At 44.0% G+C, this 24,150-nt stretch overlaps 1 protein-coding gene and 1 long non-coding RNA gene across 2 annotated transcripts in view; both read right to left on the bottom strand.

Moving 5' to 3' along the window:
• Positions 1-3,579: 3,579 nt before the first annotated feature.
• Positions 3,580-19,001, bottom strand: CFAP144 (cilia and flagella associated protein 144). The gene is made up of 4 exons (XM_058717769.1): positions 18,732-19,001; positions 15,376-15,435; positions 13,360-13,463; positions 3,580-3,770 (listed from the first exon to the last, which is right to left on the bottom strand). Exons 1-4 carry the CDS (start codon positions 18,859-18,861, stop codon positions 3,660-3,662), a joined length of 405 nt encoding a protein of 134 aa, XP_058573752.1. The 5' UTR covers positions 18,862-19,001; the 3' UTR covers positions 3,580-3,659.
• A 629-nt stretch (positions 19,002-19,630) lies between these two features.
• LOC131504887 (uncharacterized) overlaps positions 19,631-24,150 on the bottom strand; it is a 51,484-nt gene continuing 46,964 nt past the window's right edge. Inside the window, exons 4-5 of the long non-coding RNA XR_009258175.1 lie at positions 20,983-21,161; positions 19,631-19,798 (exon numbers count right to left, since the gene is read on the bottom strand). This is a non-coding gene — a long non-coding RNA (uncharacterized LOC131504887). The remainder of the gene's footprint in view (positions 19,799-20,982; positions 21,162-24,150) is intronic.

The following is a 24,150-nucleotide window of genomic DNA, read 5'->3' on the forward strand; positions in this document are numbered from 1 at the left end:
TTGTTTCCTTGTGGGATCATTGTCCAAAAAAGGACATTTCTGGTTTTATGATACTTTCCAGTACAAAAAGAATGAATTTCGTTTTTGTAAACTCATTTCGATTAACAAAATTCTGAGCAAACAGGTCCCGTTTTCAGAAGACCAAAATGTTTTACCCTGACCTATTTTTGACAATCTACAATATTAGCGGATGGAGTAATGTATCCATTAAAGACTTTGAATTACGTGTGGAACATAATTGAGAGTTTTAAGAAAGGAGAACACAGGTTAGCAGTAGTTTCCACTGCGAAGGCCAAAAGTAAGTCATTACTGCTAGTACTTGTACAGGATGTAAAACTATGTTGCTACCTCCCCCCCCCCTTTTTTTTTCTTATAGAGCGAATGGAATCAATTTCAGAGGTGGACTTCATAGAAGTCCTTTAAGTCATTTCCTCTGCTGTTTCAGCCCTCAAAGGATCACCAGGGTGCAGGCAGTAGCATCCCTCATATTGCATTAAATTGCAGTCCCATGCATGGAGGGATAGGTGGGGCCCTGGCAGTTCTCAGTGCCAAGTGCAGGCTTTTCTTGCCGTGTGTGGATTTCGGTTGTAAGGGCCCTTCTTGCTATGCCTGGATTTCAGTGCTCAAGGTAGCAGTTTCTCAGCCACACTGTCCACATTTCAGTTACTGAAAGTGTTGTTAACTGTGAGTAATGGCAGGAAGTAGCAACTTTGCTGCCAGCTCTCCTGTCCACAAATCCCTACTCGATACTTAGTGACCAACTGTCACTGAAAGTCTGGTGGTGGGTCGTGGCACATCTCAGTTCACGCACAGGTGGCCAAGGGTGCACTTGTGTTGCCTCTTAGCCTCCCAGGGATAAACCCACATGACATTTTACAAAAGTAGACAAAGGAGGATCAGGCAACAAAGTGAAAGCGCAACAAGTGAGCAACCGTGATAAGGTTGGAAGTGACATTTGAATAGGATGCTAGGATGCGAGTGGAGCCGCGGGAGAGACAGGTGACGAGAGAATGGTGACACTTGCTTTCTGGAGACTGGATACGCAGCCAGAGGAGGAGCGAAAGTGAGCCTATAGACACGATGAGGAAAAAGATGGAGATGTCCCAGAGGAGGGGACACTGGTAGCAAACCTCACATTAAAGGGACTCCTGGAGGTATTTTGTAACATTGAAAGGCCAAATGATAAAGTGTTGGAGGTGAATCCAAGCTTGGGGAGTCAGACAACTTGCCAAGGTGTAGAAAGGAAGCTTGCTCTGTGTCATACAAGGAAAAAAGGCAAGCACGTTTTTTTTTTTCACAAATGAAACAGTTGATTCTCAGTGATTTTAATGTTTTAAGTTACAGTCTACCAAATATTAGTTTTACTATTTTTTTTCATTGTCCGCATTTAACAACAGAAGTTTTTAATACTTTGACGAACTTTAAAAAATGTATTCATCATCGTGGATGTTGTATTTTGAGAGAAGCATAAAAGGTAGACAGTTGATAGGCAGAAATGTGAGTCTAATTTTCTGATCTAGTGTAAATTATAAGATAGATCAGGTCCCTGGTTCTTTCTCGTCACAAAATTGTCAGCTCTGAAAGTGGTCATTGTGCTCCTACAAGTCTGTTCCTTTAAATACAGCATGTTCAATTCCTTCTCAATGTCACCAAAAACAAAACAAAAAGAAAGCTGTTACTCTGTACCCAGGCAATCCTCACTTTGCACAGCAGTGCAGGACTGTTAAAATGAGCTGCTTGCAGCTATGGGGGTAGGGAGGGTGCTTGGAGCTTTCACCCCCTCTCCGGGCACCCCCCCCCCCCCAGCCCCCAGCACCTTGATGTGCTCACCAACTGGAAGCTCTCCCAATCCTGCAGTTTGGGTTTGTTTTGTTCTTTTTTTTCTTTTCTTTTTTTTTTTCTTTAATGGAGTTTTACTGCATAGGCATGATTGATGAAATCACTGACCATTGGTGATGGTTCACCTCTTGTCCCTCTTCCCTCCCCAGAGGTTGGGGGTAGGGCTAAAGTTCCAAGTTTCTAATCAAGGCTTGGTCTTTCTGATAAGCAGCCCCCATTCTGCAGCTATCTAGAAGCTGCCAAGAGTTCCTCATTTGAATAAAATGTGGGGTGCCTGGGTGGCTCAGTTGGTTAAGTGTCCAACTTCAGCTCAGGTCATGATCTCAGGGTTTGTGAGTTCAAGCCCCACATCTCTGTGCTGTCAGCACAGAGCCTGCTTTGGTTCTTCTGTCCTCCTCTCTCTGCCCCTCCCCTGCTCGTGCTCTCTCTCGAAAATAAACATTAAAAATTTTTACAAAGAATAAAAGATGGCCCTATCACCTCTCTCAGGAAATACAAGGGATTTAGGAACTACGTCAGGAACAGGGGACAAAGACATCTATCTTTCTGTGACATCACAGGTCACCTCCTGGTTCTGTTCCAGCAAAACAATTATAATAGTTAAGAGATACTGGCACATTTCTAGATGCCCAAGTAGTCATTACTAATTAGTCATCATTGCATTGTATGAAAATGTCTCCCAGGGGAAGGCCACTTGGATTTGCAGTCTTGATCTGCAGTTTGATCTGTCAGGTTCCAAAAGCAGGAGTGATCTCAGCAATAGATGGCTTTGACTTTCAGGCATAACTCAAGAAGGGTCTAATGGAAGAGATACCTGGAGCAAGGTATCCGAGGGAAGATGTGGGGCTGCCATGCCCTCTTGGGCACGCCCCCTCCCACACCCTCCGTGTGTTCACCAGCCTGGAGTTCTCTGGCTTTTTTTTTTTTTTTTTTTTTAAGATTGAGAGAGAGAAAGTGGGTGAGAGCAGGGAAGAGAGAGAGGGAATCCTAAGCAGGCTCCAATACGGGACTCAGTCCCACAACCTTGGGATCATGACCTGAGCCAAAAGACACTCAACTGACTGAGCCACTCAGGCGCCCCTCCCCCACCGGCACTTTTCCAATAGGACTTCCAAGTGGTACTACGTGGGGGTCTTTAGAGCCATTTCATTTTTCCAGAGAGGAACCTTCCAGCTTCAAACCTGGGGTAAAAGCGCAATATATGTGTGGACTAGGGGTTCAATCTTACTTTCACCGATTTTCATTGGTGGTGTCACACCTCACTCCTACCCTGTGTTTTACTTTGTGTCCCGGATCCTTGGGCTTTTCCCATTTCCTTAGGAGTAGACCTCCACTGTATGAGGTGTTATGTGTCTGGCTAGTGTGTGTGTTGGTGGGGGGAAAGGTCTCCCTACCAATGTCCATTTTCAGTTCCCCGCCTCACACCCCTGTCTCTCTGAGTCAGAGGTGTCCCATTCGGCATGTCCCATTTGTGATTTCCTCACTTTCCTCCATCAGCTTCCCATCTTCTAAATATGTCTTCAGTCTTCTTGGTAGCTGATGTTCCTCTCTCATTCTCTCTGTTGTGCATCCATACCTTTTTTGTCCTTTTATTATCCCTTATTGGGATCCGGGGAGGCAGAGGAAATACTGTATGCATCTTAAACTGGAATTCTGCCGCCAGTTTTAAGATTAAGGATATGAACCGGTGGACTTGGGCAGAAAGGAGAAATGTGAGACTCCAAATAGGAAAAGTCAGACTGAGGCTTCAAAATAATCTTTAGTTATCCAGGCAGCACACACATTGGGTATTAGACAGAGCTGCTGTCACCGCTGGGACACTATTTGTGGCGATCATCCTCTCCCAGGCTCCACATTTTAGCCTTGTACAGAGTGATGTCATTGTAGACCCTGAAGTGGTTCAGCCTGTGGTCACCACGTTCGGGGCTGACCTAAAGAGGAGAACACAGGTGTCAGAAGGAAGCTTCTGGAGAGGGGGATGACATGGGTCCCGTAGTTGGATGCACCCGGGCCCCAAAAGCACTGGAGGCTTCTCCTTGCTCAGCCTTGTTTGGGAAAAGGAGATGACAGCAATTGCATCAAAACAGTCGTAGGACTGAATGAGAGTACCTATATGCAATGTGGCTGCTCTTGCCTTTCCCAGGCTTGAGTTGGAGGCCACGCCTGTGGACTGCTGGAATGTATGCTCCACGAGGGCGAGTCCTGTATCTGTGGCACTCACTGCTTATCCCCAGCACCTAGAACAGTATCCAGCATACACTAGGGATTCAGTACACATCTGTTGAATGAAGGAGTGGATGTTGTTGAAGCAGTCACACAGGGAACTAAGAGCAAGCACTCTGACACATAAATCTTACAGAAGCTAGAAGATTAATTTATGCAATTAACTGAAAGGATACATTTTCATCAAATGTTACTAGGAGAGCAGAAGCTGAGAGGTATTCGAGTATGGCTTCCCCAGTGTCCTACTATTGGGATTGGGGTTCTCTGCTAGTCTAGGGTCAGGCCCTGCTAGGGGGTAGGGAGCCAGCCCTAAGGTAAGTTAGGCCTGATCAATTCTTCTGCCCCCAAATGTATCACTCTGGAACTCTGGCTTAATTGCCTTTTATGGTTGCAAAACACCTGGATCTAACTTTTTTGGGAGGAATACTTTCTTATTATGCCAGCAGTGCCATCTAATGGCATTGTAATGATGAACAGGCTTGACCTATTTGCAGACCCTTTGCAACTCCACAGTGATGGCTGATCTGGCATGCACAGTTGGTTATCTGCGAGGCCTAGGAGGGTCCCCCTGGCTGGGACAGCCATACTTGTGCTTCCTGTCATGGCCGGGTGAGCCTGCCATGAGATGTGCTGGTCAAAGATGCATTTCTGGGGGAAGGGCCGAGATGGCAGAGCAATATGGAAGTTTTTTGTGTCTCTTGTCCCTGAAATGCAGCTAGATCAACACCAAACCATCTTGCACACCTAGAAAATTGATCTGAGGATTAACTCAACAATCTGCATAACTTAAGCCACAAACTTGACAGGTATGTGGTGCAGAGAGGTTAACTGGGGGAGAGAGAAGCCTCAGAGGGCAAGGAGCTGTTTTTGCTTGGAGAGAGAGGATGGAGACATGGGGTAGAATAGAGGAAAGGCACTCCTCCTGAAAGCATCTGGAGAGAAAGAGAAAGAGTGGAAACACCCATAAGGTAATTAACAATAAAAGGAGAAAGGAGAGGATTTAAATTTCATTAAGACTCTATAAACAGGGGGAGCACAGAGTCTGAAACTCTGCAGCTCGATACCTGATAGACCTCTGGTGGGAAGGGTGAATCCCCAGGAACAGACAGCGAGATCTGAGGGGTCCTTGGGCCACATGGGGAGAGGCAGTTCCCCAGCTGGGAGGACATTTGGTAGAGGTTGTGCAGCCTCCCCACAGGCAAAGGTCCCAGCAGACCCCAGAGAACAGCCACATTTGCTGGTGCTGGAACAAGGACGTTGAGGTGGTGAAGACTGGTGCCAGATGTGTGTTGTGATTTTCCATAAACCCTGAAACTCTGTTGCTATGTGATTGCATGAACTTTTCCTGGGGCGGCTGGCACCCAGCCGCCGTCTCTGGGCAAATGCAGCGGCACAGTCATGTGAGCATTCCGAGAGGTGGGCCAGCACTTGGCCGCTACTCTGTGAGACCCTCCCCCAGAGGGTCTGAATGGGTCAAAACCACAAGGCCCTCAGAAGTGAGGGGTTTGGAAACACAGCCCCATTGAGATAAAATTCAGGATAGGGGTGCTTGATTGCCAGTAGGCGAGCACAGAGTTCTGATACTAGAGACTGGGTAGCTGGGTGACACAATTTTCACTGCTCCTGCACATGCACATACACACGCGCCACAACAATCCACCCCAGTAAGCTAAGCAGCACCATCTAGTGGAGAAATGGAGTTGTTACACCAGCCGCTGGCCAACTGACCAACTGTGCTCTAGAGGAACACAAGTCTCTCCACCTGCTTAGGTACAGACTATAAAGTGCTTCATAGTTTGACTTTAGGGGAAACTGGATGTAATTTCCATCGTATTCCTTTCTGTTTGCCTGTCCATCTATTCCACTTTTTTTCTTTTTCTTTCCTTATTCTTGAATACAGAAAGAGAAAAATTTATTTTTATTTTCTGTTTTTATAAAAAGATTTTTCTTTAAAATTTTCTACTATGTTTACCAGGGTTTTTAAAAATTTTTTATTATATTTTACTTTCATCATTTCACTTTATTCTATTTTATTGTATTCATTTTTTAAAACTTTCAAGTGTTTTCTTTTTTTTTCTTTCTTTTCTTTCCCTTTTTCTTTATTCTATCAAGGTCCTTTCAACAGCCAGACCAAAACACACCTAGGATCTAGCATCCTTTATTTGATTTTTTTGTGTTGTTTTTAACTTTAAATTTTTATTTTATTAATTCTTTTTCTTCCTCCAAAATGACGAAACAAAGGAATTCACCCCGGAAGAAAGAACAGGAAGAAATGACAACCAGGGACTTAATCAACAGAGACACAAGCAAGATGTCTGAAACAGAATTTAGAGTTACAATAGTAAGAATAGTAGCGGGGGTTGGAAAAAGCATAGAATCCCTTTCTGCAAAGATAAAAGAAACAAAATCCAGTCAGGATGAAATTAAAAATGCTATAACTGAGATGCAATCTCAAAGGGATGCCACAGCAGCAAGGACAGATGAGGCAGAGCAGCAAATCAGTGATATAGAGAACAAACTTATGGAGAAAAATGAAGTAGGAAAAAAAGAGGGAAACTGAGGCAAAAGAGCATTAGAGAACTCAAATGAGAATTGGAGAACTCAGTGACTCATTAAAAAGGAATAACATCCAAAAAAAAAAAAAAAAAGGAGTAACATCCAAATCATAGGGGTCCCAGAAGATGAAGAGAGAGAAAAAGGGGTAGAAAGTTTATGTGAACAAATCATACTGGAAAACTTTCCTAACCAGGGGAAAGACATAGACATCAAAATCCAGGAAGCACAGAGAACTCCCACTAAATTCAACAAAAACCGACCATCAGCAAGGCATGTCATAGTCAAATTCACAAAACAAAGGAAAGAATTATGAAAGCAGCATGGGAAAAAAAGTCCTTAACCTACAAGGAAAGACAGATCAGGTTCACAGGAGACCTATCCACAGAAACTTGGCAGGCCAGAAAGGAATGGCAGGATATATTCAATGTGCTGAAGTGCATCAAGAATATGCAGCCAAGAATTCTTTATCCAGCAAGGCTGTCATTCAAAATAGAAGGAGAGATATAGTTTCCCAGACAAACAAAAACTAAAGGAGTTCATGACCACTAAACCAGCCCTGCAAGAAATTTTAAGGAGGACCCTCCTAGGGGAGAAAAGATGAAACAAAACAAAAAAGACCAAAAGCAACCAAGACTAGAAAGGACCAGAAAATTCCACCAGACACTACCATTCTACAGGCAACACAATGGCAATAAATTCATATCTTTCAGTGCTCACTCTAAATGTCAATGGACTAAACACTCCAATCAAAAGATATAGGGTAACAGAGTGGATAAGAAAACAAGATCCATCTTTATGCTGTTTACAAGAGACCCACTTTAGACCTAAAGACATGTTTAGATTGAAAGTAAGGGAATGGAGAACCATCTATCATGCTAATGATCACCAAAAGAAAGCTGGAGTAGCCATACTTGTATCAGACAACCTAGATTTTAAAATAAAGACTGTAACAAGAGATGAATAAGGGCATTATATCATAATTAAGGGGTCTATCCAACCAAGAAGACCTAACAATTGTAAACATCCCATCATGGCACACTGAAATATAGAAATCAATTAATCACAAACATACAGAAATTCATTGATAATAATACCATAATAGTAGGGGTCTTCAACACCCCACTCACAGCAATGGACAGATCATCTAATCAAAAAATCAACAAGGAAACAACGGCTTTGAATGACACACTGGACCAGATGGACTTAACAGATATATTCAGAACATTTCATCCTAAAGCAGCAGAATATATATTCTTCTCCAGTGCACATGGAACATTCTCCAGAATAGATCACCTACTGGGACACAAATCAGCCCTCAACAAGTACAAAAAGATGGAAATCATAACGTGCATATTTTCAGACCACAACACTATGAAACTCGAAATCAACCACAAGAAAAGATTTGGAAAGGTAACAAATACTTGGAGACTAAAGAACATCCTACTAAAGGATGAAAAGGCTAACCACATTGTTAAAGAGGAAATACAAAAGTACATGGAAGCCGGTGAAAATGGTAACACCACAGCCCGAAACCTCTGGGACACAGCAAAGGTTGTCATAAGAGGAAAGTATATAGCAACCCAGGCCTTCCTAAAGAAGGAAGAAAGGTCTCAGATACACAACCTAACCTCAAACCTTAAACAGCTGGAAAAACAACAGCAAATAAAACCAGAAACCAGCAGAAGATGGGAAATAATAAAGATTGGAGCAGAAATCAGTGCTATTCAAACAAAACAAAACAAAACAAAACAGTAGAACAGATCAATGAAACCAGAAGCTGGTTCTTTGGAAGAATTAACAAAATTGACAAATCTCTAGCCAGTTTGATCAAAAAGAAAAAGGAAAGGACCCAAATAAATAATATTAAGAAAGAAAGAGGAGCAATCACAACCAACACTGCAGAAATATAAACAATAATAAGAGAATATCATGAGCAATTATATGCCAGTAAATCTGGAAGAAATGGAAAAATTCCTAGAAACATTTAAACTACCAAAACTGAAACAAGAAGAAATAGAAAATTTGAACAGACCCATACCAATAAAGAAATCGAATTAGTAATCAAAAATCTCCCAAAAAACGAGTCCAGGGCTAGATGGCTTTCCAGAAATATTCGACCAAACATTTAAAGAGTTAACACCTATTCTTTTGAAGCTGTTCCAAAAAAACATAAATGGAAGGAAAACTTCCAAACTCTTTCTATGAAGCCAGCATAACCTTGACTCCAAAACCAGACAAAGACCCCACTAAAAAGGAGAACTACACACCAATTTCCCTGATGAACATGGATGCAAAAATCCTCAACAATATATTAGCCAACCAGATTCAACAATACATTAAAAAAATCATTCACCACGATCAAGTGGGATTTATACCTGGGATGCAGATCTGGTGCAATATCTGCAAAACAAACAATGTGATTCATCACATCAATAAAAGAAAGAACAAGAACCACATGATCCTCTGAATAGATGCAGAGAAAGCATTTGACAAAATACAGCATCGTTTCTTGATAAAAAACCCCAAGAAAGTAGGGATAGGAGGATCGTAACTCAAGATCATTAAAGCCATATATGAAAGACCCACCCCATATCATCTTCAATGGGGAAAAACTGAGAGCTTTCCCCCTTAAGGTCAGGAACAAGACAAGGATGTCCACTCTTGCCACTGTTAGTCAACATAGTATTGGAAGTCCTAGCCTTAGTAATCAGACAACATAAAGAAATAAAAGGTATCCAAAATCGGCAAGGAGGAAGTCAAACTTTTACTCTTCACAGATGATGATACTCTATATGGAAAACCCCAAAGATTCCACCAAAACATTGCTAGAACTTATTCATAAATTCAGCAAAGTCACAGGATATAAAAATCAATGCACAGAAGTCAGTTGCATTCCTACACACCAACAATGAAGCAACAGAAAGAGAAATCAAGGAATTGATCCCATTCACAATTGCACCAAAACCCATAAAATACCTAGGAATAAATCTAACCAAAGAGGTGAAAAATCTATACACTGAAAACTATAGAGAGCTTATGAAAGAAATTGAAGGAAACACACAAAAAAAGGAAAAATGTTCCATGCTCCTGGCTTGGAAGAACAAATACTGTTAAAATGTCAATACTACCCAAAGCAATCTACATATTCAATGCAATACCTATCAAAACAACACCATCATTCTTCACAGAGCTAGAACAAACAATCCTAAAATTTGTATGGAACCAGAAAAGACCCCAAATAGCCAAAGCAATCTTGAAAAAGAAAACCAAAGCAGGAGGCATCACAATCCCAGACTTCAAGCTGTACTACAAAGCTGTAATCATCAAGACAGTATGGTACTGGCACAAGAACAGACACTCAGATCAATGGAACAGAATAGAGAACCCAGAAATGGACTCACAAACGTCTGGCCAGGTAATCTTTGACAAAGCAGGAAAGAATATCCAATGGAATAAAGACAGTCTCTTCAGCAAGTGGTGCTGGGAAAACTGGACAGCGGCATGCAGAAAAATGAACTTGGACCACTTTCTTACACCATACACAAAAATAAACTCAAAATGGATGAAAGACCTAAATGTAAGATGGGAAGCCATCAAAATCCTCGAGGAGAAAGCAGGCAAAAACCTCTTTGACCCTGGCCACAGCAACTTCTTACTCAACACATCTCCAGAGGCAAGGGAAACAAAAGCAAAAATGAACTATTGGGACCTCACCAAAATAAAAATCTTCTGTGCAGTGAAGGAAACAATCAGCAAAACTAAAAGGCAACCAATGGAATAGGAGAAGATATTTGCAGATGACATATCAGATAAAGGGTTAGTATCCAAAATCTATAAAGAACCTATCAAACTCAACACTCAAAAAACAAATAATCCAGTGAAGAAATGGGCAAAAGACACGAGTAGACACTTCTCCAAAGAAGACATCCAGATGGCTAACAGACACATGAAAAACTGCTCCACATCACTCATCATCAGGGAAATACAAATCAAAACCACAATAAGATACCACCTCACACCTGTCAGAATGGCTAACATTAACAATTCAGGCAACAACAGATGTTGGCGAGGATGCGGAGAGAGAGGATCTCTTTTGCACTGCTGGTGAGAATGCAAACTGGTGCAGCCACTCTGGAAAACGTTATGGAGGTTCCTCAAAAAGTTAAAAATAGAACTACGACCCAGCAATTGCACTACTAGGTATTTATCCAAGGGATACAGGTGTGCTGTTTCGAAGGGGCACATGCACCCCCATGTTTATAGCAGTGCTATTGACAATAGCCAAAGTATGGAAAGAGCCCAAATGTCCATCCACAGATGAATGGGTAAAGATGTGGTATGTATGTATACATATGTAATGGAATGTTTCTCGGCAGTCAAAAAGAATGAAATCTTGCCATTTGCAACAACGTGGATGGAACTAGAGGGTATTATGCTAAGCGAAATAAGTCAGAGAAAGACAAATATTATATGACTTCATTCATATGTGGATTTTAAGATACAAAACAGATGAATATAAGGGAAGGGAAGCAAAAATAACAGAAAAACAAGGAAGGGGACAAAACATAAAAGACTCAAATATAGAGAACAAACTGAGGGTTGCCAGAGGGGCTGTGGGAGGGGAATGGGCTAAATGGGTAAGGGGCATTAAGGAATCTACTCCTGAAATCATTATTGCTATATGCTATATATGCTAACTAACTTGGAGGTAAATTAAAAATAGATAAATACATTTTAGAAAAGGAAATAAAAAAAATAGATGCATTTCCACATGCATACTTTGTACCCACGGGAGCCAGGCCTTTTGTCTTTAAGACAATGAAGACTAACAAGCTAAATTACTTGTGCTTCGTAATATTTTTAAAGTTGCTTAATTATCTACGTTGGATAGTTTACCTGCACAACTCTCTGTCCCTGTCCTTATACACTGTATGTTAGTCCCCCACCCCTCCTCCTCCTCTGTCCCTTTGAGCACTGCTCTCCTGGATTCAGTCCCCTTGTGAAGGTGGGAGGCTCCTGCTGGACCCACTTCTTATCTCCCAGTCTCCTCCCTCTAGGGCAATGCCCCACCTCTGAGGAGGAGCCGTTGCAGCTATTTGCTAAGTCCTTCCTTCCTTCCTTCCTTCCTTCCTTCCTTCCTTCCTTCCTTCCTTCATTACTCAGCTGTTTACTCCAATCTCCCCATTGTAGCGCCTCAGCAGAACCACACGTCCCAGACTAGAGCCATATAAATAGGCGAGAAGACCAGGCCCACGGCAGAAATTCAAGAACTACAGTGTGTAGGCAGTTCTTGGGAAGGTGCACACTAGAAAATTACTCAGTAGCGGAAGACATCTGGGATCAAGCCAAGGGGCCAGGAGAAGAACCCCATCGGTCCTTGGTTGGGCTAAAGCTCTCCTTTCTATTCCTCCTAACCCACATCATAGCAGCCCCCATTTATTGAACACTTACTATGTGCTGGGTACTGCCCTAAGCAGTTTATATACATTGTCTCAGTTAATTCCCACAACAAACCTTCAAGTGTCCATATTATTAACCCCATTTTAAGGTGGGTAAATGGAAGTTGAGAGGTTCAGTTTCCACAGCTAGAAAGTGGTGGAGCTGGGATGTGAACTCCAGCCGCTGGCACCAGAGCCACCATGTTATGTTGATGCACGGAATTGAGCTGAATGGTGCAGGAGCAGGAGACATGTGGTGCTACAGAAACGTACCAGGAAGGTGCCCAACTCTACCTGGGGGGGAGTGGGGGGTGCACATCCCTTAATGAGACTTTATAATGAGGTGCCTCCTGAGTGGTCCTGAAGGCTGAGTAGAACTCCCCAAGGAGTACAGGCTAGGGATCAGGAGGCAGGCTGCAGGAGCAGTAAACTAAGGATACAGGGTGTGCAAGACCTTGGTGCCTTTGAGGTAATGAAGGAAGCTCTGTCAGAGCTGAGGAACAGTGTCTCCAGCTTCACATCAGGCACGAAATATACAGATGGACTAAGAGCCAAGTGTTAAAAAGACACAACAACTTGGGGGGAAATCTAAAAGGAAAGCTAGTCATTTTGCAACTCTGGATAGTGAAGGTGTTTTCCTAAGCAAGGCACAAACCCCAGAAACTGTGAGGGAAAAGGCTGGCACGTTTGACTACTTAAAAACTAAAACTTTCTAAGTGACAAAAGACACGAGCAAGTTCAAAGACAAACGTGGCAGGAAGTTCTTCAAATTCTCTGTTCGAAACCCTGCTTTTCTTCCTCAGTAACAGAAGCCCCAGCTCATGTTGGGTGACAATGTGCTGATGATTACATTTCCTGGGCTCCTCGCAGCTCCCGGTCCCCTTCCAATCAAATGAGGTGTGTGTTACCAGCATTCCCATTTTACAGATAAGGGAGTGGAACCCTGTGATGTTACGTGCCCAAGATCGCCCTAGTAAAAACTGGCACGGCAAACTCAGGCAGTCACCGGCAACCTTTGGTCAACACTTACACGGCAGTTGCTATGTGTTAGGCACCGTTTAAGGCACCTTACAAATACAACCTCCTCTAATCCTCATAGCAAACGTATGAGGTGATGTCTGTAATATCTCCATTCTACAGTGAGGGAACAGAGTCAGGAAAGAGTTTGGTCACTTACCCAAGGTCACACAGCTAGGAAGTGGTAGCCAGAGTGGAAACCCAGCCAGTCTGGCTTCATATACTGCTTTTTTAGCCACCACCTCTGTTGCCTTTGGGCTCCCGAAGTAAAAGGAGCCACACTTACCAAGGGCTCTGAGTCCCATCCGATTTCTTGGCTTTCAGTCTGTGTCTCTGGGTATTTCTTCCTTGGCCCCAGGGCAGCATGGTGAAGAAGATTTAGAAACCTGGCTGGGAGATGAGGCATGAGTTATGAAGGAGGCAGGCTTTGGGTCCGAGAGCTCCCATGCTCTTTACCCTGGCCACATCCTTCCTTGGAGATACGGCACATGGCCTCAGGGGCCTGCCAAGGCCTTGCAAAACTCATCTTTCAGCAAGTATTTGTTGAGCACAAACTCTGTGCCAGGCACTGTTCTGGACCCCAGAGGTAGAGCAGTGTGACAGTTATGGTTCGCGCTCTCCCGGAGCTTGTGGTCTAGGTGGGGGGATAGGGGACCCAATACACAAGGGGACAAATAAACCGGATGGTTATAGTGATGCTAGCTGTGTAGAAGGGGGGAGGCGAAGGGGCACGCAGAGGCAAGGGTGGCTACTTTAGACAGGATGGTGAGGGGAGGTCTCTCTAGATGCCAAGCAGGAGCCGGCCCTGAGGGAGAGGCAGAGGAAAACCACACTACAGGCAGCAAGAACAAAGGCCCTGGGGCACGAGCAAGCTGGGCCAATGTGGCCGTGGTGGAGAGAGGAGGCGGCTTGTAAGAAGGTCAGATCCTTCGCACGGTGATATATATGGCCACCACCCCCACACGTATTTGTAACTCCACAGCTTGAGCACTTTAAAAGTTTCATTTTTCCATTTCTATCCTACTAAGTCTCAATTTGAGAGAGGCGGTTTGACAGTGGGAAGAACCTGGGCTTCGTAGTCAGGCATTCCTGGCCCTTCCACTACTGGCCTGACAGGTGGTTTAACTTCTCCAGGCCTCACTTTGCTCATCTGTAAGATGGAAGGCAAATATCTACCCCAGCAAGATGACTGAGGATGGATGAAGGAATGTTAATTAAGGGCTGGCATTGGGCTGAGCTTATCCTTAATATAAGCAGTTAGCGATCAACTGCTGCTTAGCTCTCAGGCCCCTCACCACCTGCTCTTTTCCTTATTGCTGCAAGCCCCCAGCTCCTCTCCTTTCCTCTAGCTGGGCTACAGATAGCACGCTTAATTCCTACAGATAGCTGTAGCTACAGATAGCTACAGATAGCTGCTCTATTAGTCTCTTGTCTGTCTCACTATGATACGAGATCCTCCCTCCTCCTACCCACCCCCACCTTCCTACCCTGACCTCCTACATAAACCTTGCGTCTTTCCTCCATCAAATTCTACTCTAAGAAGGTAGAGGGGAGGAGGAGAGCTTGCCAGGAAGGATTAGACTTTCCATCAAATTCTCTTCCATCCTTCCTGAGTGTGGCCCCGCCCACTTGTATATTGCAGCCATGCCAAACTACCCGCAGGTCTTGGGCCGTGCTGGTGTCTCTCATTTCTGTGCCTTTCCATATAACTCAGAATGTCCTTTCAGTCTCCTTCACCTGACCTACTCCACCTCACCATGTTACCACCTCCTCCAAGAAGACTTCCTAGAACTCCACTGTTGGACTAGGGCACCTGTTTTCTATGTTGTTGCCATCTCAATTTTACTCTCAATTTCCTCGTCTGTCATCTTCACTATGGTATGAGGTCTCTACCCCGCAGATACTGTTCTAAGTACTTGCATTACTCTGTTATTCTCACAACAACCCTGAGAGATAGGTTCTGAGAAGTTAACAAATCTGCCCAAAGTCACAGCTAATGAGGGGCAGAATCGGGATTTGAACTCAGTATGACTTCAGAACCTCTGCTTGTAACAGCAAAGATGTTTGGTGAGTGGATGAATGGATACAGTGTCAAAGCCATTAGGAGCATTTTTCTTGGCTTGGCAGTTAATGAACCTGCTGTATGGTTGAGTATGCCAATCTCCAATGAGCTTCATGAGCGTGAGCCCAATTTTCAGATGATCAAAGTGTTGCCCTAAGGTACCGCTATCCCAAGAGGCCTCCCTAGCCAGCTGCGTATCTGTGCTCTGTCTCAATGGTGTTCATAAGCCCTGGGACTTACCATCTTCAGGTTCCTCCAGGTTATCATGCCAAGACATGGGCTTTCTGGTGATTGTGTGAACTAGAGAAAAACAGCATCACAAGCTCATGTTAAAACATTCACACCCTGCCGTCTCAACGACCCACCCTAGGCCAGACACCTGCTGAGCATTTTCTGAGTGTTTGCTGCATGTCAGGTATTGTGCTGGGCACCAGGGAATAAGGCCCACAAGGACCTCACAATCCAGAGAGACACTGTCCAGTCTAGTGGCTGCCAGTCACATGTAGCTACTTGAATTTGAATATTTGAAATTAAATACCAATTAGAAATCCATTCCATGGGCACACTAGCCACATTTCAAGGGCTCAGTAGCCACAGGGGGCTAATGGCTACCATTTTGGGCAGCATAGGTATAGAACGTTTTCATCATTACAGAAGGTTCTCTCAAACAGCAGTGGTCTACAGGGATGTAGACATACCAGGCAGCCAAACAAGGTTGGACACACACTGATACATCAGAAGACTATGTGAAAACAGAGGTGCAGAATCCACAGACATCCGTTCAACCCATAATTACTGTGCACTGGAGACAGGGCTATAAACAGAGAAAGTTCCTGTGCTGATCTTCTATTTGTGGTGACAGACAGTAAACAAATAAATATTTGGGCCAAAATAAGTGAGATGTAGAACAGTAAAGTATCTTACACGGGTAGAGAGTTGATGGTGGGATGGGGGGTGAGGGTGTCTCATCTCTAAGGAGACATATTAGAGCAAAATTTCAAACAAAGAGAGGGAATGTGCTGTGTGAGGATATGTGGGAAGAATCTGAGAATGAGCTTGGTGAGTTTGAGAAACATCAAGAAGGCCAGAGTACTGCAGTGCAGTGAGTTAGGTGGAGGGCAGTAGGAAACGAGCAGAGGCCAGAAGGAACAAGTAGTCTCCCAAGTGATTTTTTGCCTCAGGCTCCTACCAGTAAAACCTTCCAAGCATGCGCCTAATACATGTATATTTATATAGTCTGTATATACTATGAGCAGTATCATTTTTCTTTACGCCTAAAAATAAACATAAATACAAGTTCTAGCACAAATACAAGTTCTAATATTTCCTGACTTTGTCCCAAGGGATCATATGAATCATGTGCCCAAGGGACAAGAGCCAGGAGATCTAGAAAGCCTGAGTGTTGCTTGAAGGGATTAGTTAAATTGTGGGAATGGAACAAGTTTAAACAGAATTGGACAGTTAATTTGCATTCCTGAAATTAGTGGTTGGGAGCTCCAGAGGAAAACTAGATTAGTTATGAGCAAAATGAAGACATTACATTTTCTGTACTCTCACCCCCCTCCCACACACACAGGGTAACTGAGGAGATGGGTGTGCAGTTTAGCTTGACTGCTGTGATCATCTCACTCTGTATATGTATATCAAAACATCATATTGTACATCTTAAATATATGCAATTCTTGTTTAGAAAATCACATTACATTTTCTCTGCAGAGCTGAGCTGCAGTGGACTACTGTTAATTAGGCCTGGAAGTTGGGGGAGAAATTCTGGAAGAAGAAACAATGGTACTGAGGCAGGGGAATGGTGTGATGTATTTAGAAAATCCATTCTATTTAGACACGGTGGGACAGAAGGGAGTGTGTGGCTGGTACAGAGTGGGCACTAAACTATTTATTAAAGGAGTAGTGTGTGGCTGGGGAGGGGAGTCCCACTGGGGCTGGGTGGGCAGCAGAGCCAGAATCACAGGGGTCTTCTGTGTTGACTGGTTTAAACCTCAGTTCAGAAGCTGCGGGGCCACTGAGGATTTTACAGAGGGAATGGTGGGATGGAACTCACTTTTAGCGTAGCTCCAGGAGGATGGAGAGGTGGGGGTGTGGGGTCAGGAGGGCTTGGAGGAAGAGGGTAGTTATCTCTCTCTCTCTCTCTCTCTCTCTCTCTCTCTCAGTGCAGACAGAAGTGAGGAGGCTTGGGGGTGGGGGGAAGAGGCTGGAGAGGTCGACTCAGGCCCTAATTAGAGGGTGGAAGGAAGTGAGAAGTAGAGATGCCTCCACAAGCACCACAGTCTTTTGCTGAGGTAAGAACCCGGAAGGGTCAGGTGAGAGAGATGTGACCACTTCCACGTGTTTGGAGTGAGGGAGAGAGAGACTGAGGATGACTTCTAGGCTACTAACGTGGGTTGTGGTAACTTTTGCTCAAAGATATTCTGGAGGAGCAGCAGGGGGGGCGGGAGAGGTGTGGATGCCCCCAGTTTTCCAGCTGGTGAGTCTGAGGTACCCATGGGTTGTCCAGGGGAAGAGAGCTGGGCAGTGGTTGGGTTCATGGGTCTGGGGCTCCTTTTGAGACCCAGAGTCATTCAGGGGCAGCTGATGTTACCGGACCAGATGCAACCACCCAAAGAATGTGCCAAGTGAGAAGAGTAGGGGCAGGGCTGTTTTATCGGGGGACGCTATGGGCCCTGAGTCCACCATCCCTGAACTTTCTGAAGGGCTAAGACATTACTAGAAGCCTGGAGAAAACAAACAATCAAACAAACAAACAACTAGCTTATTAACAACAAACCAAAACACAGAGCAAGACAAAACATAAAATCCTACAGCCCCTCCAGTAACCCTCTGTTTGTTCTCCATATTTATGAGTCTCATGCTTTGTCTGCCTCCCTGTTTTTATATTATTTTTGTTTCCCTTCCCTTATGTTCAGCTGTTTTGTCTCTTAAAGTCTTCATATGAGTGAAGTCATATGATGTTTGTCTTTCTCTGACTGACTAATTTCACTCAGCATAATATCCTCCAGTTCCATCCACGTAGTTGCAAATGGCAAGATTTCATTCTTTTTGATTGCCGAGTAATACTCCATTATATATATATATATATATATATATATATATATATATATATATACCACATCTTCTCTATCCATTCATCTGTGGATGGACATTTGGGCTCTTTCCATACCTTGGCTATTATCAATAGCGCTGCTATAAACATTGGGGTGTATGTGCCCTTTCGAATCAGCACTCATGTATCCTTTGGATAAATACCTAGTAGTGCAATTGCTGGGTGGTAGGGTAGTTCTATTTTTAACCTTTTTAGGAAACTCCACACTGTTTCCCAGAGTGGCTGCACCAGTTTGCAACACAAAAAATACTATTTAATCGCGGTGCGTGGGCATTTTAACATATTAATGTATTTGATGGGATGCGGAGTGAGATAACCCTCACCCCCAACAATCAAGAGTCCTGAAATCTAGGAAGGGGGGCGAGGTCAGAGAAGGCGTCTCCTACTGTGCTGCACCCCGCACTTCTGCCCCGCACCCTCAAGGCCCCTCCTTCCTGCCCCGCCCCTGTCCCCTTCCTCTGCCCCAAGCTCCTCTCACCCTTGCGGAGGGGATTCACGTGGTACTCTGTGTAGAGTTTCTGGGTTCTAAGCTCTTTGAGGTACAATTCGCGCAGGATCTGGTTCTGATGGACCTCATCTATGATCACCTCCTTTTGGCGACTGGCCATGACTGTGGCGGGGCTCCGCTCAGATCCGTCCAACTACTTCTCACTGCCCTGGATGGCTTGCGGGTGCGGGGAGAGTGCCATCTCCTGGCAACGGCGTCCCACGCTGTCTCCAGGCAACGGCGTCGCCTTCCGGCAACGGCGTCGCCTCCCTCGGACCCCCTCCGGTCCGCCCATCCCCCTTCCCCCAACCTTATACTTTGCCCCACTTCCTCCCGAAGAACCACTAAGCTCGACTCCCCTTCCGCAGCTTCTCAAGACCCTGGTTACTAGGACCGCCCCTGCATACTGTCAGGAAAGGTTAAAGCAGATGCCTAGACTCACAAAACAGATAAAGGTCTATCTCACAAAACAGAGGAAGTTCAAGTCTGACAAGTTATTCTGGCCCTTATCACCCATGTGATACAGACAAGAATTATTTCCTAATATAAATAATTTGGGGGACTTTATAGTTTATTTCGTTTAAAAATTTAATTGTGATAAAATACACATAACATAAAATTTACCACCAGAGCATTTTCAAGGATATAGTTTAGTGTTAGTTTAGCGGTTCACATTATGTGAAACCAATTTCCAGAATTATTTCACAGCCATTAAACAACTCCCCATGTCCCCCTCCCCCTAGCCTCTGGCAACTACCATTTTACTCTCTTTTTCTATGAACATGACAACTCTAGATACCTCCTATAATGCAGTTTGCCAGCCCATGCACTTTTCAGCTAAGTGCTTCATGCATTGATCCATCCATCCATCCATCCATCCATTCATTCAGGACACAGTGTAGTCCAGGATGTGTTTAGGTCTGGGACCCAGTGTTGAACACATCAGTTATATGACACACCTGCAGTTTCCTGAGCCCAGCCAGCTACTTAATGGCTTCTTGTTTTAGCTCCTGCTGCTCCTTGCCCTTGTCCTGGAAGGTTCTTTCCCCCTTGTCTGTCTGGAGAACACGTGTTTATAATGAGATCACATGTAATCTTTCAGAAACCTTTCTGGACTCTATAGCCCCTAGTCCAATTTTTTTCTGTGCCATGTTCTACTCCCAATCTGTAGTTCCTGGAATACTTTACTAAGCTTCTTTGTTTATAGGTAAGTTACTCGAGAATAGAAATATATCAGGGCCATTTCTGCACTGCCAGTACCTGGCATAGTGTGGACAGATATAGGTGTTTGGTAAATGTTTGCTAACTGATTGGATGTCTGATCAGTTAGTACTGTGATCTTCTGCTTACATCATTACATAAACCCTTACATGATAAAGAAACGCAAACACACTTTATCACACCACGGCTGAGCCAAAGAAGCCTTTGTTACTCATCATTGTGAGCCACACCTGGGTCCCTTTTTCTTTTTCTTTTAATGTTTACTTATTTTTGAGAGAGAGAGAGGGAACCAGTGGGGGAGGGGCAGAGAGAGAGGAAGACACAGAATCCGAAGCAGTCTCCGGGGTCTGAGCTGCTAGCACAGAGCCCAATGGGGGGCTCGAACTCATGAACCGTGAGATCATGACCTGAGCTGAAGTTGGACACTTAACCAACTGAGCCACCCAGGTGCCCCTGGATCCCTTTTTCTAGCAAAGGCTCAAACAGCCTTCTAAAGATTTCACTACGAGGGTGGCTGGGTGGCTCAGTTGATTAAGCATCTGGCTTTTGGTTTCGGCTCTGGTCGCGATCTCACAATTTCATGGGTTTGAGCCCCACATTGGGCTCTGTGCTACAGCAGGGAGCCTGCTTGGGTGTCTCTGTCTCCCTCTCTCTCTGCCCCTCCTCCACTCACACTATCTCTGTGTCTCTCAAAATAAACAAATAACTTTTAAAAAAAAGTTTTCACTACCTTCCTAAGCCTACGTAGAGATGAACCATCATTCTAGAAGTATTTGTCCCCTGCTAAACTGACCTTTCTTCAGCTTGGACCCAGTGGTCCAGCATCCGTTTTCCATACAAGGCTAGGGCTAGGGAGAGGCTCAGAAGGAGGAGAGGTGGGAGTCACTGTAACTTTATCTCTTCTCCACTCCAGTCTCACATTATTATGTTTCCCAGGTGCCCTGATATGGATTCTGCGCACATCACAGCCCAGCCCACTACAGGCTAGCCCAGTGACTCTCTGGGGCTACCTTCTGCTTACCTTGGGCCATTCCAAGCCATCAGTGTGTTTCTAAACTCCCCGACTATGTATTGAAAAAGCTGAAGAGGTCTGGCCCTCTAGTTTCTCATCCAGTGTCTGAGGTTGCAGATTTCTCTTGAAATCTCTGTGTTACCATCTCAATTGGAAGCAGATGCAGAGACCTAGGTCATGGAAACCAACTAGAAAAATATAATAGAAAATGCCATTCACATTAGCAACAAACTGAATTATCTAGGAGTTAACCTAACAAAGAATGCATGAAACTTTTATGAAGAAAAAAAAGTAAAAATAGGTATCCCTATCATACAAAATGTCTTAATAGATAAAGAGCTATACGTTGTATGCCGGTGAGCTGCTATGCAGCAGTTAGAACCACAAATTAGATCACTGCAGCAGTAAGGGCAGACCTTAAAACAGGGCTCACTGAAAAAACTATCAAAGGCTAAGGTTTAAGTGTGGAGGTTCCTCAAAAAATTAAAAACAGATCTACCCTATGACCCAGCAATAGCACTGCTAGGAATTTACCCAAGGGATACAAGAGTGCTGATGCATAGGGGCACTTGTACCCCAATGTTTATAGCAGCACTTTCAACAACAGCCAAATTATGGTAAGAGCCTAAATGTCCATCAACTGATGAATGGATAAAGAAATTGTGGTTTATATACACAGTGGAATACTATGTGGCAATGAGAAAGAATGAAATATGGCCTTTTGTAGCAACGTGGATGGAACTGGAGAGTGTTATGCTAAGTGAAATAAGTCAAACAGAGAAAGACAGATACCGTATGTTTTCACTCTTATGTGGATCCTGAGAAACTTAACAGAAGACCATGGGGGAGGGGAAGAAACAAAAAAAAGGTTAGAGAGGGAGGGAGCCAAAACATAAGAGACTCTTAAAAACTGAGAACAAACTGAGGGTTGATGGCGGATGGGAGGGAGGGGAGGGCGAGTGATGGGTATTGAAGAGGGTACCTGTTGGAATGAGCACTGGGTGTTGTATGGAAACCAATTTGACAATAAATTTCATATTTTAAAAAAAAGGCTAAGGTTTAAAGTATAATCCTATTACTTAAAACTACAAACAGACCAACTCTATATGGTACAAGATGGAGTCTACATGGTACAGAGTGAATGTAGGAGATTGGAGAGGCAAAACAGACGGTAAAATAAGAAAACAAGACTTTTCCTTCTGGGCTTGCTCTCCTGCTGCAAACAACTAGGCAAATGCAGACCCTGGGCACCGAGTGGCGCTGGACTGTGATTCTTCGAGAGAAGGGGGACAAGTGAGATGAACCCTACAGTCGCTCCACACTTCTCTCTGGAGACACTTTCTGAAATATGCAGGGAAGGGAATCCCAAGCTGAGCAGGTGATACTGGCTGGTTGGGGAGACACAGACTGAGGTTCAGGAGTGCAAGGCAGCTGACAATTTGTGGAGCAGGAAATTGGAGGGAGGGGTGGGGGAGAGAGGGAAGGAGAGCCAAAGATGTGCATGGAAACCCCTTGAGTCTTGCCTGATACTAAGAAGGGCGAAACTCAGTGAAGTGACTGGGGAGCTGTGAGCCCAACACCACCCAGAGCTCATATGGGATGGAGAGAAGAGTGAGTTCTGGCCACACAGGGTAGAGAGTCCTAGTTGAAGGTGTTGGGTAGAGGCCCCCGGAAGTTTGCATTTTAGTAATAGGACTAAGCTAGCTTTAGAGAAAACGTTGGTCTAGCCTTTCCCCAACAAAGTTCACAAACAAGCTCTGAAAGTATCAAATGGATCCACAAATGGCCAAGTGGCCTGCCAGAAAGATTTCCAATACTTTTTAAAGAAAACAACAGCGGTGTCTGGGTGGCTCAGTTGGTTAAGCATCTGACTCTTGATTTTGGCTCAGGTCATGATCTCAAGGTTCGGGAGTTCAAGCTCCGCGTGGGGCTCCACACTGATAGCATGGAGCCTGCTTGGGATTCTCTCTCTCCCTCTTTCTTACCCTCCCTTGCTCATGCTCTCTCTCTCTCAAAATAAGTAAATAAAACTTAAAAAAAAAAAAGACAACAAAATCCAGCACTCAACAATGTATCATTCCCAGGGAGCAGCACCAATAGAAAAGTATTAGAAAAGCAGACAGTTAAGAAGTAGGAAAATGTGACCCAGAGCCAGGAGTAAAAGCAACAAACAGAAATTTGAAAACTTAGATGAAATGGATAACTTCTGTGAAGGCATAGATTTCTAGAACTGACAAAGATAGAAAAAAAAAGGAAAAGAGAAGAAATGGAAAATCTGCATTGCTTTATATTTATTTTTAAAAATTCAGTTTGTAATTGAAAAATTCCCCACATGGTCCAGATGGCTTCTCTGGTCAGCCTGTCAAACATATGCAGAAAATACCATTCCTACACAAACTCATTCAGAAAACAGAAGTGGAAGAAGCATTTCCCAACTCATTTTTTTATGTGCTATTTTAATTTTTTTAACTGAAAAATGTTAAATAAGCGCCACCCCCCCCCCCCAACGTGGGGCTCGAACTCACGACCCTGTGATCAAGAACTGCATGCCAGCCGGGCGTCCCATTTCCTAACTCATTGTGAGGTCAGCGTTACATCAACACTGAAACCAGGCAAATTATTACAAAAAGCAAGACTAAAGGTAAATAACCCTCATGAGCATAGATGTAAAAATCCTTAACTAAGTATTAGAAAATTGTATCCAGCAATATATGAAAAGAATAATATACCATAGCCAAGTGGGGTTTGTCGAAGAGACGTAAGGTTGGTGTAGTATTTGGAAATATCAATTCACCATATTAACAAATAAAAGAGAAAGACCATATGATGCCCTCTCTACATTTGGCAGATGGGGAGGGAAGACAAAAGGAGAGAGCCTCTGGGTCCTTTGTGGAAGCCCCTTGCACCTCCTGCCTGACACCACGACATCAGAACTCAGTTATAAGTTAGGGATTCTCGATAAGCACTCATGTTTCAAAATCAAAACAAAACCTTTTTATGGTGAAACATTGCACGTACACAGCAAAGTGCTTTCCTCCAAAAGGGGCAGCTCGTACTGATTCAGCACAAAGTACATCCGTGTAACCATCTCAGAAGCTGACACTAGAACACTAACACCATCCCAGAGGCCTCTCTCACACCACCACCCACCCCCTGAACACTGTCTTCCCTGTTCTC

Source organism: Neofelis nebulosa, chromosome 2 (genome assembly GCF_028018385.1).
Source record: "Neofelis nebulosa isolate mNeoNeb1 chromosome 2, mNeoNeb1.pri, whole genome shotgun sequence".
Lineage (NCBI taxonomy): Eukaryota > Metazoa > Chordata > Mammalia > Carnivora > Felidae > Neofelis > Neofelis nebulosa.

Excerpts from the sequence above, each read along its gene's own strand:
- CFAP144 (XM_058717769.1), bottom strand. The coding sequence starts at position 18,861 with ATGGCCAGTCGCCAAAAGGAGGTGATCATAGATGAGGTCCATCAGAAC. Across the intron at positions 15,436-18,731 it reads CGTGAATCCCCTCCGCAAGG|TTCACACAATCACCAGAAAG; the intron begins GTGAGAGGAGCT and ends GTTTTTCTCTAG. Across the intron at positions 3,771-13,359 it reads GATGGGACTCAGAGCCCTTG|GTCAGCCCCGAACGTGGTGA; the intron begins GTAAGTGTGGCT and ends TCTCCTCTTTAG.